Source organism: Chiloscyllium plagiosum, chromosome 39 (assembly GCF_004010195.1).
Source record: "Chiloscyllium plagiosum isolate BGI_BamShark_2017 chromosome 39, ASM401019v2, whole genome shotgun sequence".
NCBI lineage: Eukaryota > Metazoa > Chordata > Chondrichthyes > Orectolobiformes > Hemiscylliidae > Chiloscyllium > Chiloscyllium plagiosum.
Genome location: NC_057748.1, coordinates 4,818,072 through 4,835,478, shown reverse-complemented (window position 1 = coordinate 4,835,478; position 17,407 = coordinate 4,818,072). Strand labels below are relative to the sequence as shown.

The 17,407-nt window shown below is 42.7% G+C and overlaps 1 protein-coding gene across 2 annotated transcripts; it reads left to right on the top strand.

Annotated features, from left to right (window-relative positions):
• Positions 1–9: 9 nt before the first annotated feature.
• LOC122542148 (ferritin heavy chain, oocyte isoform-like) lies at positions 10–15,457 on the top strand. 2 transcript variants are annotated; one of them, XM_043679566.1, is made up of 6 exons: positions 10–251; positions 2,157–2,190; positions 5,039–5,516; positions 9,269–9,415; positions 12,481–12,606; positions 14,894–15,457. In XM_043679566.1, exons 3-6 carry the CDS (start codon positions 5,415–5,417, stop codon positions 15,044–15,046), a joined length of 528 nt encoding a protein of 175 aa, XP_043535501.1. In that variant the 5' UTR covers positions 10–251; positions 2,157–2,190; positions 5,039–5,414; the 3' UTR covers positions 15,047–15,457. The 2 variants fall into 2 exon arrangements, with proteins under 2 accessions (XP_043535501.1, XP_043535500.1); XM_043679565.1 differs by lacking the exon at positions 2,157–2,190.
• Positions 15,458–17,407: the final 1,950 nt, after the last annotated feature.

The following is a 17,407-nucleotide window of genomic DNA, read 5'->3' as shown; positions in this document are numbered from 1 at the left end:
CTCCCTTGAGCAGCGTCGGGGCGGGTGGCCATTTTGGATGTGGCAGGGCCTCCGCCATCTTGGGTGTGGAAAGCCCTCGAGTTGCCGCAAAGCTCCGCCATCTTGGGTGTGGCGTCCACCCTACTCTCCCCACAACAACAGAAATTGGTGGTGAAATCTCAGCAGATCTGGCCGCAATTGTGAAATCTGGATGACAAAAAATCTCATTTGTTGAATATGTTGAACTTGAAGCCGGGCCTCCTGGCTCAAAGGTAGGGATACTACAAGAACTTTTATGGCTGTGCTTTGCTTTGTTTTAATATCCTGTGGCCCCACCAGTAAGAACATCTGTGTATCCAATTGAGTATTTACAAGCAAAGCTCATTATGAGCATATAGATTTGCTTTAATTTAACCTTATCAACCTGTTCAAAGATGTAATTACACAACTCTGGCACAAGTGGGACTTGAACCTGGGTCTCATGGTCCAAGGATAAGGATATTACCACTGCACCACAAGAGGGCCCCATTCCCTGTCCTTTTGTTTTTCTTTGTCTTAGTAAACGAAGACACGTTGTGACTAGACTTTATTGAATTTTTTTTCTCCACCACCAGGAAATGTACCTGTGTGGCATGGGTCTGCGTTACGAAGGGCTCAGGTAATGAGTTCCAGCTGGACAGACCACTGCCTGTTACCCAACAAACACATGCTCACTGAGCTCCACGTGGAGATTAATTAGTGATTCTCCAGGGGCCTTGTCGGGGTTATCACAACCCTAATAAAGAGCTCAGTGTTAAGACCTAGAGGCTGTAAAGTGCCTAAGGCACATTGTCAATTGTCAACTTTGCCCTAAGTGGTATGGATTAATTTTCTCCTTTTCGTAGCTAACATCAACATCTAATGACCATCTCGATCACTCCCTCACCACCATTGGCACTCCCTTTGTCTGTTGTTCTGGGTACCCTCACCATTTGTTCTACTTGCTTCTCCTCTGCCTCTATCAACAGCTGAAAAAACACCATCTTCCAACAAAGAGTCACACTGAACTTGCTACATTAACTGTTTACCTCTCCACAGATGTTGAGTTTCGCCAGCACTTTTTGATTTTATTTCTGACCTCCAGCATGTGTAGTATTTTGCTTTTATATTATATTACTATTGGAAAAAGATGGGATTAGTTGATTTGATCTAACAGATCAGAACTGGCATGCCTATGTTTGCTTGTGTGCTGAATACATGATTCTGCAGTTTGTTTTAAAAAGACGGATCAGAGCCAGAAGAGCAATAATATAAAAACAAACTACTATACGTGCTGGAAATCAGAAATAAAATCAGAAAGTCCTGGAGAAGCCCTGCAGGTCTGGCAGCATCTGCAGAGAGAAAGCAGAATTAATGTTTCAGATCCAGAGAATTTCCTTCAGAACTATTTTAGAATGGGTGGATGTTTGAAGACTGTGTGCAGACAGAATGGAGTGGAGGACCTCTCTCTATCCTATACAAATTCTGACTCCATTGAAGATGTGGGAGATCTCAACTCAAAACAGGAAGTGCTAGAGAACCTCCACAGGTCTGTAGCATCGGTGGAAGAGAGAAACAGAGTTAACATTTCCAGTCCGACATTATCCTTCTTCAAAACACCAGAGAAGTGTGTACCATCTACAAGATGCATTACAGAAATTCACCAAGGCTCCTTCAACATCTCCTGCTAAACCCATGACTTCCTCCATCTAGAAGGACAAGGACAGCAGAAAAATATATGAACACAACTACTTGAACATTCCACTCCAAGCCACTCACCATTCCAACTTGGAAATATATTGTTGTTTCTTAAGTGTCACTGGATCAAAATCCTGGAATTCCCTTTCTAACAGCACTGCAGGTGGTCCCTACACCCTAAGGACTGAAACAGTTCATGAAGGCGTCTTATTACCGCTTTCTCAAGAGACAATTAGGGATAGACCAGTAATACCTGAATCCCAGAATGGATAAAAAGAAATGTGGCTTTCTTCTACACAGTAACCATTGTCCAATTCAGTGTATGATATAATCTCATGGAGATTAATAGATTGTCTTGATTAGAATAGAATTTTATGTATATTAAAGTTTTGAATTCAGTTTGACAAAAGAAATTACTGAAAATGGATTGCATTCTGATGTTTATTTTTGTACTGTCACAGTGCAATTCCACTGGATTCTCCCTAATTTAACAGAGTGAGTATTCCATCCATTACCTGGCTGGCTGGTTTACGAACAGAGTGATGCTCACATTGTGGGTTCAATTACTGCATCCGCTGAAGTTACCTTGAAGGTCTCTCTTTCCCAACTTCTCCTCTCGCCTGAGACATGGTGGCCCTCAGGTTAAACCCCCGCCTAATGACCGAGCAGCCCTATTGGCTGGTCAGACTATAGTGACTTTACCTTATACTTGATAGAATGTTGAGTTTTAAAGACAAAACAGAAAATAGAAGGTATGACCAAAGTATACAGTCCATTGATTGTCCAATGCCTTATGCAGAATCATAGAATTGCTGTGGAGCGACCATTCAGCCCATCTTGTTTGTTCTCTAGGAGAAAGTGAGGTCTGCAGATGCTGGAGATCAGAGTTGAGAGTGTGATTCTGGAAAAGCACAGCAGGTCAGACAGCATCTGAGGAGCAGGAGAATCAACATTTCGGGCATAAGCCCTTCATCAGGAATCCTGATGACGGACTTATGCCCGAAACGTCTATTCTCCTGCTCCTCAGATGCTGCCTGACCTGCTGTGCTTTTCCAGCAGCACACTCTCAACTCTGTACTGGTTCTCTGAGCATCTCACTTTGTGTCATTCTTCCCAACACATTGTTCCTTTACAAATAATGGTTTAGTTTTCTCTCGAATTTAATTTGATTAGAAATTATATGAATTTAATTTAATTCACTCTAGTGCCACTCCTTCCCCACAAAGTTTTCCTCTTTAGATAATGATCCAGTTCCCATTTTGACTGAAAACAGAGAGTGCTGGAGAAGCTCAGTAGTTCCAGCAGCATCCCTGGAGAGAGGGATGATGTTTCCAGATCACTATGACTGTTCTTCAGAATGGAGTCATACGTGTTCTGAGTTCCAAAGAAAAGTCATACAGACTCAAAACATTAACTTTCTCCCTCAACAGAAGATGCCAGACCTACTGAGTTTCTCCATTATTTTCATTGGAGTCTCCAGCATCTGCAGAACCTGATCCAGGCAGTTCACTCCTGATCCGAGCAGCTAACTATTCAACAATGAACTTACGAATGATGAGCGGGAGTAGGCCATCCGGCCCCTCAAGCCTGCTCCAGCATTCACCATGACCATGGCTGGTCTGACGGTGGCCGCGACTTCAAATTGCTCCCTTTGCAACACCCACCGCCGCGCCCCACCCTACTACACCCCAATATCCTTGTTAGTCATGAATCTATCTATCTCCTTAAAAACATTTCACACGGAGAGTGGTGAGTGTCTGGAATGGGCTGCCAGGTGTAGTGGTGGAAGTGAGTGCAATTTAGTCATTTAAGAAACATTTAGACCGATACATGGATGGGATGGGTGTGCAAGGATATGGAAAAAATACAGGTGAATGGGACTAATTTGACTCTGAAAACTGGGCAGCATGGACAAGTTGGGCTGAAGGGCCTATTTCCATGCTGTAGACCTCTATGACTCCTTTTCCACCTCATCTAGGGAAGAAAATTCTACAGACTCATGACTCTCTTGAGAGAAAAACGTTCTTCTCATTTCTGTCTTAATTGGGAGACCCCGTATTTTTAAACTGTGTCCCCTCATTCCAATCTCTCCCACATGGAGAAACCTCTTTTGAGTTGCCAGCTGATCATATGATTTCAGGACCTTTTATACTTCAATAAGTTCCTTGAAAGTGGAGTTGCAGGAAGACAGGAAAGTGAAGAAGGTGTTTGGTATGCTTTCTTTTATTGATCAGTGCACTGAGTATAGGAGTTGGGAGGTCATGATGCAGCTGTATAGGATATTGGTTAGATCACTTTTAGAATACTGCATGCAATTCTGGTCTCCCCCATATCGGAAGGATGTGGTGAAACTTGAAGGGTTTGGAAAAGATTTACAAAGATGTTGCCAGGGTTCGAGGATTTGAGCCATGGGGAGAGGCTGAATAGACTGGAGCTGTTTTCCCTGGAGCGTTGGAGGCTGAGGGGTAACGTTATAGAGGTTTATAAAATCATGAGGGGCACGGATAGGGTAAATAGACAAAGTCATTTCCCTGGGGTGGGGGAGTCTAGATCTAGAGGGTATAGGTTTAAGGTGAGAGGGGAAAAAATTAAAAGGGACCCAAAGGGCAACGTTTTCACGTAGAGGGTGGTGCATGTATGGAATGAGCTGCCAGAAGAAGTGATGGAGACAGGTACAATTACAATATTTAAAAGACATCTGGATGGGTACATGAATAGGAAATGTTTAGAGGGATATGGGCCAAATGCAGGCAAATAGGACTGGATTAGTTTAAGATATCTTGTTGGCATAGACGAGTTGGACCGAAGGCTCTGTTTCCGTGCCGTACAGCCCTATGACTCTAAGATCACCAACATCAAATATTAGAGGAAATTTTAGGACGAGTGAACCCATTGGGATAGACAGAGAGAGAGAGAGAGATTTTAAAAAACTGATCAACACCTTTGTTAGGATAACTGAGAGAAGACTGTCACACCCAAAATGTTTCTGTTTCCCTGCTGATTTCACCAAAAATCATTCCTCACCTAATATGATACAAATAAAAACATAAGAACTAGGAGTAGGATAAGCCCATTCAGCCCCTTGACCCTGTGCTGCGATTGATACAATCATAGCTGATCTAATCTTAGCCTTAACTCCACTTTCCTGCTCTCCATAACCTTTCAACCCATTACTAATTAAAAATCTGTCTATCTCCTCCTTAAATTTACTCAGTGTCTCGGCACCCACTGCGCACTCTGGGGGAGTGAATTCCACAGATTCATGACCCTTTGAAATAAACTTCTTCTCATCTCTGCTTTAAATCGGCAGATTTATTCCAGAACTGTTGACCTCTCGTTCCAGATTGCCCCACATGAGGAAACATCCTTTCGGAGGGAAAGCTTTGAAGATTCTCCTGTCAGAGCCTTCCTGATGCGGACGAAACCACCAGGACAAAGTCAGGAAGCCACCGAGCCGATTTGTCAATCCTTCCCAAATCTCAGGCCATCTCGCCACCACTCCCTGCTGTTCACACCTGAGCTGCTCGATTAGTTGGAAGATCTGTCACTCAATAAGCATGTAGCAACTTGAAGGGAGAGTGGGCTGTGCCTGAGCAATAATATAAATTCGGGGGCACCTGCGATATATTTTCAGATGTTGATTCTGAGTGCCTGGAGCAGCTGTTCCTGAGTCAATACCAGCTCTGAGGATTTGACCCTGTTTTAAAGATCGGTTCAGCATGGACCATAATATCCGCCTGAATTATCACAAGGACTGTGAGAGTGCTGTCAATCGCATGATCAACATGGAACTCTACGCCTCGTACGTTTACCTCTCTATGGTGAGTTTTGAATCGGAAGCAAATTCCAAACCTGTCAGGAATTCATGTTGGTCTTTTCAATCTGCAACCTCCCCTTGAAGGATCAGTGGTAACTTGCACAGAAAACAATTTTTTGATATTTTTCCCGAGCTTAAGTATGGAAAATAGTTCCTTCCCCCAGTTGCATGAAACGACTGAGTTTATTGACCTTTTGTTGCACTGTTATATGTCTAAGATGAAGAAGTTGAGGCTGGGTGTGGGCATGGATGGAGTCGGAAAGACTGATGCTCTGAAATTTTTATTTCTTTATTTTTCTAATTTATTCCTATGATCTATAATGCTGAACTATTCCTTTACTTTCCTAATTTTTTTTCATAGTCATAGAGATGTACAATTACAACATTTAAAAGGCATCTGGATGGGTATATGAATAGGAAAGGTAAATAGGACTACATTAATTTAGGATAATTGGTCAGATCCTTCAGTCCAACTCGTCCATGCTGACCAATTATCCTAAATTAATGTAGTCCTATTTACCAGCATTTGGCCCATATCCCTAAAACCTTTCCTATTCATATACCCATCCAGATGCTTTTTAAATGTTGTAATTGTACCAGCCTCCACCACTTCCTCTGGCAGCTCATTCCACACATTCACCACCCTCTGCGTGAAAAAGCTGCCCTCAGCTCCCTTTTAAATCTTTCCTCTTTCACCTTAAACCGATACTCTCCAGTTTTGGACTCACCTACCCTGGGGAAAAGACTTTGGCTATTTACCCGATCCATGCTCCTCATGATTTTATAAACCTCTATAAGGTCACCCCTCAGCTTCTGACACTCCATGGAAAACAGCCCCAGCCTGTTCAGCCTTTGCCATAGCTCAAACCCTCCAACCCTGGCAACATCTTTGTAAGTCTTTTCTGAACCCTTTCAAGTTTCACAACATCTTTCCAATAGGAAGGAGACCAGAATTGTATGCTATATTCCAAAAACAGCCTAACCAACGTCCTGTACAGCCACAACTTGACCTCCCAACTCGGATACTCAATTCACTGACCAATAAAGACAAGCATACCAAGTGCCTTCTTCACTATCCTATCTACCTACAACTGATTTTTAAGTCAAACAATTTGATTTTAAGTATCTGTACTTTTATACCTAAGTAATGCAGCAACTGTAAACTTTAATTGTACTCTTTTGAGTCCATGTGACAATAAAACTAATTCAATTCAATAATTTCTGGGAGTAGAACTTCCAATCATTAGGAATTTTTAACGAGCTAAGACTATATTCTCAGGTGTGCAGGTTAACACTGTCTTCAATGTGAGACCACTTTAAGAATATTGTATGTGTCCTATCTAACTTGTGCTTGTGTTACCCATTAAACGTTATCTTAAACTAAAAAACCTGGGGTACTTGAGAACTTGACAGTTGGGAACCTTCTCTTAGCCTTTACTAAAACAAAGCAGGAAAACTGAAATAAAAACAGAAATTGTTGGAGATCTCTGAATGCATATATGAATAGGAAGGCTTTAGAGGGAATATGGACCAATTGGAACTAGATTAGGTTGGGATATCTGGTCGGCATTGACGAGTTGGACTGAAGGCTGTGCTTCCGTGCTGTAAATCTCTATGATTCTAGAAGACCTGAAACGATAACCCTGCTTTCTCTCTACAGCCAGACTTGCTGAGTTTCTCCAGCAATTTCTGTCTCAGCCTTCATTATTGACCTACCCAAAGCAGCTGAAATCACCTCCAAAGTTTCAAATGTCAATAAGCAAACTGAAGACTGATTTTTAAGCTTCGCTAATGACTGTTGGTATGACAGCTGAATGAAAATGCCTTGTAAATAATGAAATCGGACATATGTTTATCGCATGATTTCCCAAACAAGTGAATAGGAACGAGCACGTATTAGTACAATGAGAATAATGGATTGATTCTGACAAAATGATAACAGATTATAAGCCTCAGTAAACTGAAGGGAGCTGAGGCATTTCTCTTCCAATGTGTGATAATAACCAACTGGCCATTAAAACTGGGACGCTACTGATATAATCCTGATTCTAAAGAGACCTTTTTTCTCAATTATGGCACAATCTGAGGGAAACAGCTCCACTGCCACTCCCTCACCAGCCGACGCCTGGAGGAAGAACGCCTCATCTTCTGCCTCGGAACACTTCAACCCCAGGGCATCAATGTGGACTTCACCAGTTTCCTCATTTCCCCTCCCCCCACCTTACCCCAGTTCCAACCTTCCAGCTCAGCACCATCCTCATGACCTGTCCTACCTGCCAGTCTTCCTTCCCACCTGTCTGCTCCACCCTCCTCTCTGACCTATCACAAAACATCGATTTTCCTGCTCCTCGGATGTGGCCTGACCTGCTGTGCTTTTCCAGCACCACTCTAATCTAGACTCTCCTCCTGCTGATGCCTACTGCAAAAAAGTACTGTTTGACTCAGTGATAATAAAAAATTGAGGAATTCTTTTCCCACCCAGAGGGTGGTGGGGGTTGGGAGGCAGGGGTAGGAGGAGGTCTGGAATGTACTGCCCAGAGGGTAGTGGAGGTGGGAAACCTGAACCTTTAAAACAGTTCTTGGATGAGCATTTGAAGCGTCACAACATTAAAGACTGTGGGCCAAGTGCTAGAAAGTGGAATGAGTTCAGATTTAGTCTATTTTTGACAGTACAGACTCAATGGGTTGAAGGACATCTTCAGTACTATATAATTTGATGATTGTATGATTCTAAGATAAGGATTAGAGGCTGCATTAGAACAATGGGGATGATAGTGTAGTGGTAATGTGCAAGGTTTGTCAAGGTTTGTAGCTCATTATGAGGTTTAGGGTGGAAGTCTGCTCGTTTGATATCCAGATGTTTCATTACCTGGCTAGGTAACATCATCAGTGGCGACCTCCAAGTGAAGCGAAGCTGTTGTCTCCTGCTTTCTATTTATATGTTTGTCCTGGATGGGGTTCCTGGGGTTTGTGGTGATGTCATTTCCTGTTCGTTTTCTGAGGGGTTGATAGATCGTATCTAGATCTATGTGTTTGTTTATGACGTTGTGGTTGGAGGCCAGGCCTCGAGGAATTCTCTGGCATGTCTTTGCTTAGCCTGTCCCCGGATAGATGTGTTGTCCCAGTCAAAATTGCGGTTTTTTTCATCTGTGTGTAGTGGTAATGTTGCAGGACTAAGAATCCAAACACCTGACTCAATGGTCTGGGATGTGAGAATCAGGCCAAGATAAACTGGGAACAGGGTAATAAGGTAGCAATATATTTTTGACAGTACAGACTTGATGGGCTAAAGGGCCTCTTCTATACTGTATGATTCAATGACTTCAAGTACCATCACAGATTGACTTCAATTGATGAATAAATCCAAGCTAAAATGCTATTCTAAGTATTAATGACCATCAAACTATGAGATTATTGAACCATCTGGTTCACTCCTGCCTCTCAAGAGGAAAAAATCTGCTATATCTTCATGGATTGGCTTATAGGTGACTCCAGCCTCACAACAATATGTTTAATTCTCCTTAACACCACATGGACTGCAGTGGTTCAAAAAGACAGCTCACCACCACTTTCTCAAGGGGCAATTAGGGACAGGCAAAAAATGCTGGCCATTCTTAGCGACATGTGTACCCTAAGAATGAATAAAATAGAATCCCTCTGTATCTTTCCCATGCTGGCAAGCAGATAATCATACTTTGGAAACCCGTTAAATTGATTTTCCTTTCATTTCACCCCATCCTGTCCTCTGTTCTGCAGTCCTATTACTTTGACCAAGGATCTATTGCCCTGGACAACTTTGTGAAGTTCTTCAAGAAGCAGTCAAACAAGGAACGTGAGCAAGCGGAGAATCTGATGAAATTCCAGAATCAACGAGGAGGTCACATCGCCCTGCAAGATATCAAGGTTAGCCTGTCGAAAGCAACCAATAGGAACAGATTTGTTATATGCCAAATGTTGCAAACTTAATGTCTACTTACGTGTCACTGATTAAGTTGACACATTGTTGAAATATTACATTTTACATTAATCAGGACAGATGCAAGAATGCCAGTTTTCAAAGGGAGCAACAACTTTTGCTACATGAGACGAAGATACTGATTAGTTGGCAAATGAACTCTCGTTGCTCAAGGCATTGCTCTAGATAATGCAATGGGCAACTGTTGTCCCCAGTGCTTTTGTTTAATTGTAAAAGGCATATAACCTGGGTGTTTTCTTTCTGTTTGCAGAGGGTGGGGCCCTGTGTTTGGTATTTGGCATTCTTGCATCAGACCTGAAGAGTGCAAAAACGAGGCTTCTTCTGGAGTACATGTACAGCTGTGGTCGCCCTGCTATAGGAAGGATATTATTGAATTGGGTTCGGTTCAGAAAAGACTAATCAGGATGTTGCCAGGGATGGAGGGTTTGAATTAAAAGGTAGGCTGGGATTTTTTTACTAGAGTGTAGGAGGCTGAGGGGTAACTTTGTAGAGGTTTGTAAAATCAAGAGGGGTATAGATAAGGTGAATAGCAAAGGTCTTTTCCCTGCTTTGGGGAGAGTTCAAAACTGGTGGGGGGGGGCATATTTTTAAGGTGAGAGAGGAGAAAGGTTTAAAAAGAACATGAGCAACTTTTTTACACAGAGTGGTTAGTGTGTGAAATGAACTGCCACAGGAAGTGGTGAATGTAGGTACAGTTACAGCAATTAAAAGACATTTGGACAGGTTAATGATTAGGAAAGGTTTGGAGGAATATGGGTCAAATGTGGGCAGGTGAGATTAGTTTAGTTTAGGAACATGGTTGATGTGGACTAGTTAGACCAAAGGGTTTGTTTCTATGCTGTATGACTCTATGATTCTATAACAATTGCTTCGACAAAATGTCTCTTTTTCCAGCAACAATCAAGATCTGCACTACTAAAGGTAAAGAGTGAACCCATTCACTTGTTTCAAAGGGTCCAAAACAAACTAGCTATTGACATCATGTTGTGATTGTACAGGACATTGGTTCGGCTAGTTTTGGAAAACTGCATTCAATTCTGGTCTCCCTGCTATAGTAAAGATATTCAGAAAAGATTTACAAGGATGTTGCCAGTTTTGGAGGGTTTGAGCTATAGGGAGAGGCTGAATAGGCTGAGGCTCTTTTCCCTGGGCCATCGGAGGTTGAGGGGTGACCTTATAGAGGTTTATAAAATCATGGGGTGCATGGATAGGGTAAATAGATATGGCCCTTTCCCTGGATGGGGGAGTCCAGAACGAGAGGGCATTTGTTTAAGGTGAGAGGGGCAAGATTTAGAAGGAACCTAAAGGGCAACATTTTCACGCAGAGGGTGGTGCATGGATAGAATGAGCTGCCAGAGGAAGCGGTGGAGGTTGTACAATGACAATATTTAAAAGTATCTGGGTAGGTACGTGAATAGGAAGGGTTTTGAGGGATATGGGCCAAGTTCTGGCAAATGGGACTAGATTAGGTTAGGACATCAGATTGGCATGAATGAGTTTGGCTTAAGGGTCTGTTTCTGTGCTGTATAACTCTATGACCCTATGATTGTATAACCCATGCTGTTTTACACTCAGCTCTGGAAGAATTCTTGAACAAATTTATTCTCTATTCATTACTCCATCATTCTGAGAATGAATGATCACATAGAGGCAGATGGAATGCTCTTCTGAGATTAGGACATTAACATGTTGGTATAGCAGTAGCCCTGTATTGTTTCTCGTAGCCTCATTCTCTGTTGTATTTCAACCCCAAAGCTGTATATTAACTCGGCATCCCCTTATTCTGCCATCTAATGGGAGCATAGTTGATCTGTGGCCTAACTCCATATTGCAGCTTTGGCCCATATTCCTTAATAACTTTGCTTAACCAAAAAGCCTTCATTCCCATGTTACTGCCCATTGTCTCACTCTCTGCAAAGTTACTGCCCATCAAAAAGCTTGCTGGAAAATTGTGTAAGATTCTGACATGAGAAACAGGAGCAAGAGTAGGTTATTAAGACCCTTGAGCCTGCTCTGGTATTCAATAAAGTCTGGACTGATGTGATCCTGGTCTTAACTCCTACCTACTCCCTATAATCCTTGACGGTCATAATTAAAAATCTAACTCAGCCTTGAATGTATTGAATGACCCTGTCTTCATTGCTATTTGGGATAGAGAACTCCCGTACAAGGCGAGACATCTGTGACAATGCCATCACTTTAAGAAATTTATTTTGTCCTTGGTTTTTTTCAAGAGGGGTCATAAAGGCAGAGGTGCCGACATTTCTACTTTAACAGTGGCAGCGGAGTGGCCAGTACTCCCAGTTCAGGTTTTTTCTAGTTTGGTTTAGTTGTAGCAGTGAACCTGCTGGTAGCTATAGCAGAAGTTACCACAGTGCAAAAAAGGTTCGATGTTTCAGCAGATGATCCCTGCCTGACTTTTGTCTCTGAAATCTCTCCTGCCTGTAAGAACCTGTGTTTGAGTTTACCTTTTACCAAGGGGTGTGTTTATGGGAGGTTACAGAACAGCTCCTTAGTTAGGTTGTTGTATCGAATCGGTTAAGTTTTCAAATAGTTAAGTCGTTCTAAATTCTATTTTCTTTTGTTCGTGTTTCAACTGTAATGTTTAAACAAATTCTGTTTCACTTAATGCCGAGTGGTTTGACCAGCTGCATCACACCTGGAATACCCACTACACACCTGCCTTTAAAATAAGAAAACATTAGGGCCTAGGCTACCTTCTTGAAATATTTTGAGGGGGTCTGGCCTAGTCTGTAAGATATACTTTCAGCACTCACCCTGTCCAGTATATTTTGTGATGCTTCTTTCAATAAAATCACATCTCATTCTTCGAAACTCCCATGTGCACTGGTCCAAACAGCTTATGTTTTCCTCATAAGACAGTCCTTTCATTCCAGGAATCGATGTTGTGAAGAATAACTGGATAGTTAGATTCCAGGGATTCCCCATGCGTTCTTTGTTTGTCCTGATTATCACTAACTTTTCTCTCTAGAGACCAGAACAAGATGACTGGGACAGTGGTCTGCAGGCAATGCAGTGTGCTCTGCAGTTGGAGAAGAACATTAACCAAAGCCTGCTGGAGCTGTACAAACTCTCGAAGGATAGAAGTGACCCTCATGTACGTATTCAGTAAAAGAAATATAACCTAAGTTTGTTGGGTTGTTGGAATTCAACTTGTAATGTGTTGGTGGAGAGAGATTGAGTTTTTATTTTGCATAAAATTGATATTGTGACGGTCTCTGAAAACCATGTTAACATGGATGGTCAGGAAATAGAAGTGCTGCAAGTGTGCCATTTGGAATGGCCTCACTATTTGTGGCAAGTTTGGCTGCTCCGACAGGCTCAGGAGCTTTTGTAACTACAAGTGCTCTCACGTCTCTTTTTAACTGAATGCTTGAAGCCCTTCCACTCTCTTTGGCTTGCTGCTCCATTCAGATATGTCAATTCAATCCTTTCAGACAAAGAGATTTAGAGTTACTTGCGGACTTGCCAATCATGGCCCCTTTAGTGGTGACAATGATGTATGAAATCACTCAGTTTTTGGAAGGAGGATATGTTTTGGTGGATGCCAGTGGTTAATAATCCCGGAGGTGACAGGATTGTTGCATGAGGACAGCTTGAGGAGCCCATGCTTCCTATGTGGTGGCTCAGTGGTTAGCACTGCTACCTCACAGCGCCAGGAACCCGGGTTCGATTTCAGCCTCAGGCGACTGTCTGCGTGGAGTTTGCTCATTATTCCCATGTCAGTGTGGGTTTCCTCCGGGTGCTCCGGTTTCCTCCCACAGTCCAAAGATGTACATGTTAGGTGAATTGGCCATACTATATTGCCCATAGTGTTCAGGGATATATAGGTTAGGTTCATTAGTCAGGGGTAAATGTAGGGGAATGGGTCTGGGTGGGATACTCTTCAGAGGGTCAGTGTGGACTTATAGGACGAAATGGCCTATATCCACTCTGTAGGGATTCTATGATGATCAACAGTTCTGAAGAACGAAAGGTGATCTCATCGAAGAAAGCAGTGTTCTTCCAGGTAACATGAGAGTATGAACAGGAAGGATGTTTCCTGTGGCTGGAGGACAGTGATCTAGAATCAGGGGACACAGCCTCAGACTAAAAGGACATTTAGGACTGACAGAATATGAACTTCTCCATTTGCAGAGTGGTGGAATTCTCTCAACCAGAGAGCTGTGGAGTCAAGCCATCGGAGTTCTACAAGTCTAACAATCTTTAAAACATCAAGTGAGATAAATGGTGTTGAGGTAGAAGATTAGCCATGGTTTAGTTGATGGAGGAACAGAAGGGCTGAATGGCCTACTTCTGCTCCTGTTTTCTATACTCCTATGAACTTACAAATGAATAGAATGGGCCTGTAGAGATTGATGAGAAAGTGATTATGTTATTTGGAGTTAGAAAAATGAGAGACAAGTCTATTGAAACTTAGTGTTCCTAGAGAGTTTGACAGGGCAGATACAGAGAGGCTGTTCCCCTGATTGGAGAGTCCAGAGCCATGGGTTATAGGGTCAGAGTAAGAGATTAGTTGAGGAGGCATAAAGGATGCTTGCCTTTATCAACCATTGCATTGCTCTTAAGATCTGGAAAGTCACGTTGGAGCTGTACAGAACTTTGGTTAGGCCATAGCTGGAGTACTGTGTGCAGTTCTGGTCACTTCACTATAGACTAGACTAAAGGGGGTGCAGAGGAGATTCACCAGAATGTTGCCTGGGATGGAGCATGTCAGCGATGAAGAGAGGCTGGATAAGCTTGGGTTGTTTTCTTTGGAGCACAGAAGGCTGGGGGCAACCTGATAGAGGTGTGTTTGTTTATCAGTAACATGGACAGGATGGATGGAAAGCAGCTGTTTCCTTTAGATGAAGGGTCAATAATGTGGCGGGCATAATTTTAAAGTGAAAGGCAGGAGCTTTAGAGGGGGATTTGAGGAAAACTTGTTTTATCAGGAGTGTGGTGAAGGTCAGTAATGCGCTGCCTGGGAGAGGAGTTGAGGCAGGAAACCTCACAACCTTTTAAAAAACAGTGTTTGGATGAACACTTGAAGTGTTCCAACATTCAAGGCAATGGGCCTGGTGGGAGAAAATGGGACTAGAGTAGGTGGCAGTGTATTTTCCTGTACAGACATAATGGGCTGAAAGGCCTCTTCTGTACTGTTTGATTCTAAGATGGGAAGTGGACTTATGTAGAAGCTCATCGTGATCTCATTGTCAGGTGGGGAACAGATTCAGGTGAATAATTCCTGTTCTTTTGCTCACATTCCCCTTTGCTCAAAATAGGGGACAGTAAACAAAATCGTACAACTTGTCCTTGCCTGATACACTAGATTTGCTTTAACCTTCAAAAGCTGTCGAGGTTTCATGCATAGTAAACAGTGGTTATATCTCATTCTCTTCCAGTTGTCTAACTTTCTGGAGACCCATTACTTGGAGAAGCAAGTCAAGACCATCAAGAAACTTGGTGACCACATCACTAACCTGCATCGCTTAGGTGCCCCTCAGAATGGCATGGCTGAATACCTGTTCAACAAGCACACTTTGGGGGGAGAGTAGACCATGCAACACCAGACTCCTCACACCTTCCAACTCATTGACAGCATCTATTTCTCAAAAAATTCTCCAGAGCCTGAAGACATATTGTCTGGTTCTAGAATTCTCTGTCGTTTGATACCCATTAGAAAACTCCCCACTGTTTGCCAATTTAGTTTAGCAGCTAACATTGCTGGATTGCCACTGTGTACAACTCCTTTCATTGAATAACTAGGCAGCAGAGTAACAAGTTCCTGACTTTGACTAGGGTAATAACTCACTCGAAGAAATTTTTCCAAAGGTCACAGACTGGTTTGGAACAGGAAGAGATTGTATGGCCCTCAGTGAGTCTCTACCACTCATAGAGCTGTACAGCTCGGAAACAGACCCTTCGTTCCGACTCGTCCATGCTGACCAGACATCCTAAATTAATCTAGTCCCATTTGCCAGCACCTGGCCCATTTCCCTCTGAACCCTTCCTATTCGTATACCCATCCAGATGTCTTTTAAATGCAGCTCGGAAACAGACCCTTCGGTCCGACTCATCCATGCTGACCAGACATCCTAAATTAATCTAGTCCCATTTGCCAGCACCTGGCCCATTTCCCTCTGAACCCTTCCTATTCGTATACCCATCCAGATGTCTTTTAAATGCTGTATTTGTACCAGCCTCCACCACTTCCTCATTCCATACACACACCAGTCTCTGCATGAAAAAGTTGCCCGTTAGGTCCCTTTTAAATCTTTCACCTCTCACCTTAAACCCATGGCCTCTAGTTCTGGACTTCCCCAAAATGAAGATGTCTGCATGCAGCTGCTCCCTCACAACCTGATCTGTTAACAAGGACATGATTACTAGCTGGTGCCTCCTAAATGATTCTGCCCATCCCTTGTTGTCCTGTCCTACTATACGTCAAATTAAATCAAAATTGTTTTTTGTAGCATAGAAATTGAGCACTGGTGAAGACTTCCTCAACAAAGCTTTTCATCTTTTATTCACAGTTTGCAAAAATACCAGTCTAAAGGGCAAACCCAACAAGAGGAGAATCCTAATTATTTGACAAGTTAATTGCAATGGAACGAGGTGTTGCTATGGAGAATGCACTAGTTAATGTGATTGGCAGCTAACTGCCAGACTCTGTCTGAATTTTCAACCAAAATAGGTGACGACCCTTTACTGATTCATTTCTCAGTAACCAATCAGATGCAAGCTGTCTGGTCCAAAATTTAAACAGAGGCTTACAGTTAACTGTCAGTCATCACTAACTCACACATTCTTCATGGAAACCCCTCTACCAATAGTTGTCCTCTTCTCAACCAATTAGTACTCTCCTCTCATGCAGTATAAATATTGGTTTTGCTTGTGAATTAGTATATCTTGCAAATGGTCCTTTTGAGTGCAAGACACAAAGCATTGAGAAAAATGTGTCCTTTTTCAGCAATCAAAATGGTGACACAGCAACGGACCTTCAAGTTGTTTACATCCCCTCCCATCCCCCAACCATGGAACCTGGCCAAGGCAATTGAAAATCTAGGTACATCCAGACTCTACTCTCCTTTCTCCCCCACCTCCTCTAGTGATTTCCTGGGATCTGGAACTGCTCCATTTCTGAAGTACAAGCTCAAGTAGTAACTCAATAACTTAGCACCGTGGAACTCAGCTGACCTGCAGGACCCCACTCTGAGCACACCTTCTAAATTGGCAATTGGTAATCTTCCAACTCTCCTGCTTTCGTTCTTACATAGTTTTCTCAGTACCAATTGTTTGAGCACTGTGTAAAATTGGGATGTCCATTCTGTGAGAAATCCCTAACCCTTCAATAGTGATGAAGCACTCACTGCCATCGCATGTAATTCAAAGAATTTAATCAATAAAACCAGACCATGCACAATGTTGTTGGAGTATTCTGTAAATAGGACCAGTCACTGTAAATGCTTTTAATCATCTCTCAGTAGAATATCTCCCTGATAAAGTTTCTTTGCAATTACTTGCCACTCTCATGAATCATAGCATTGTAGATGACATTAACACGTGTGAAACAGGGAATCGTCACTGACTAGGATTGAAGCGATATGGGGGAATTGGGTGGGAATGTGGAATTGAAGCCCGAGATCAGTCATGATCGTGCTAAATGATGGAGCAGGCTTGATGGGCTGAATGGTCTCCAGCTGCTTGCATTTCTTGCCTATTCTGACCCCCGTTTGTAAGTTGCAGGATACAAGGTGCAAGTAAGTGGAGATTGGACACAAGGTTCAGTGCTAAATCAGATCTTAATGTTGACAATTCCAGTGATTGTCTTAGATTAGATTACTTACAGTGTGGAAACAGGCCCTTCAGCCCAACAAGTCCACACCGACCCGCCACCCACCCATTCCCCTACATTT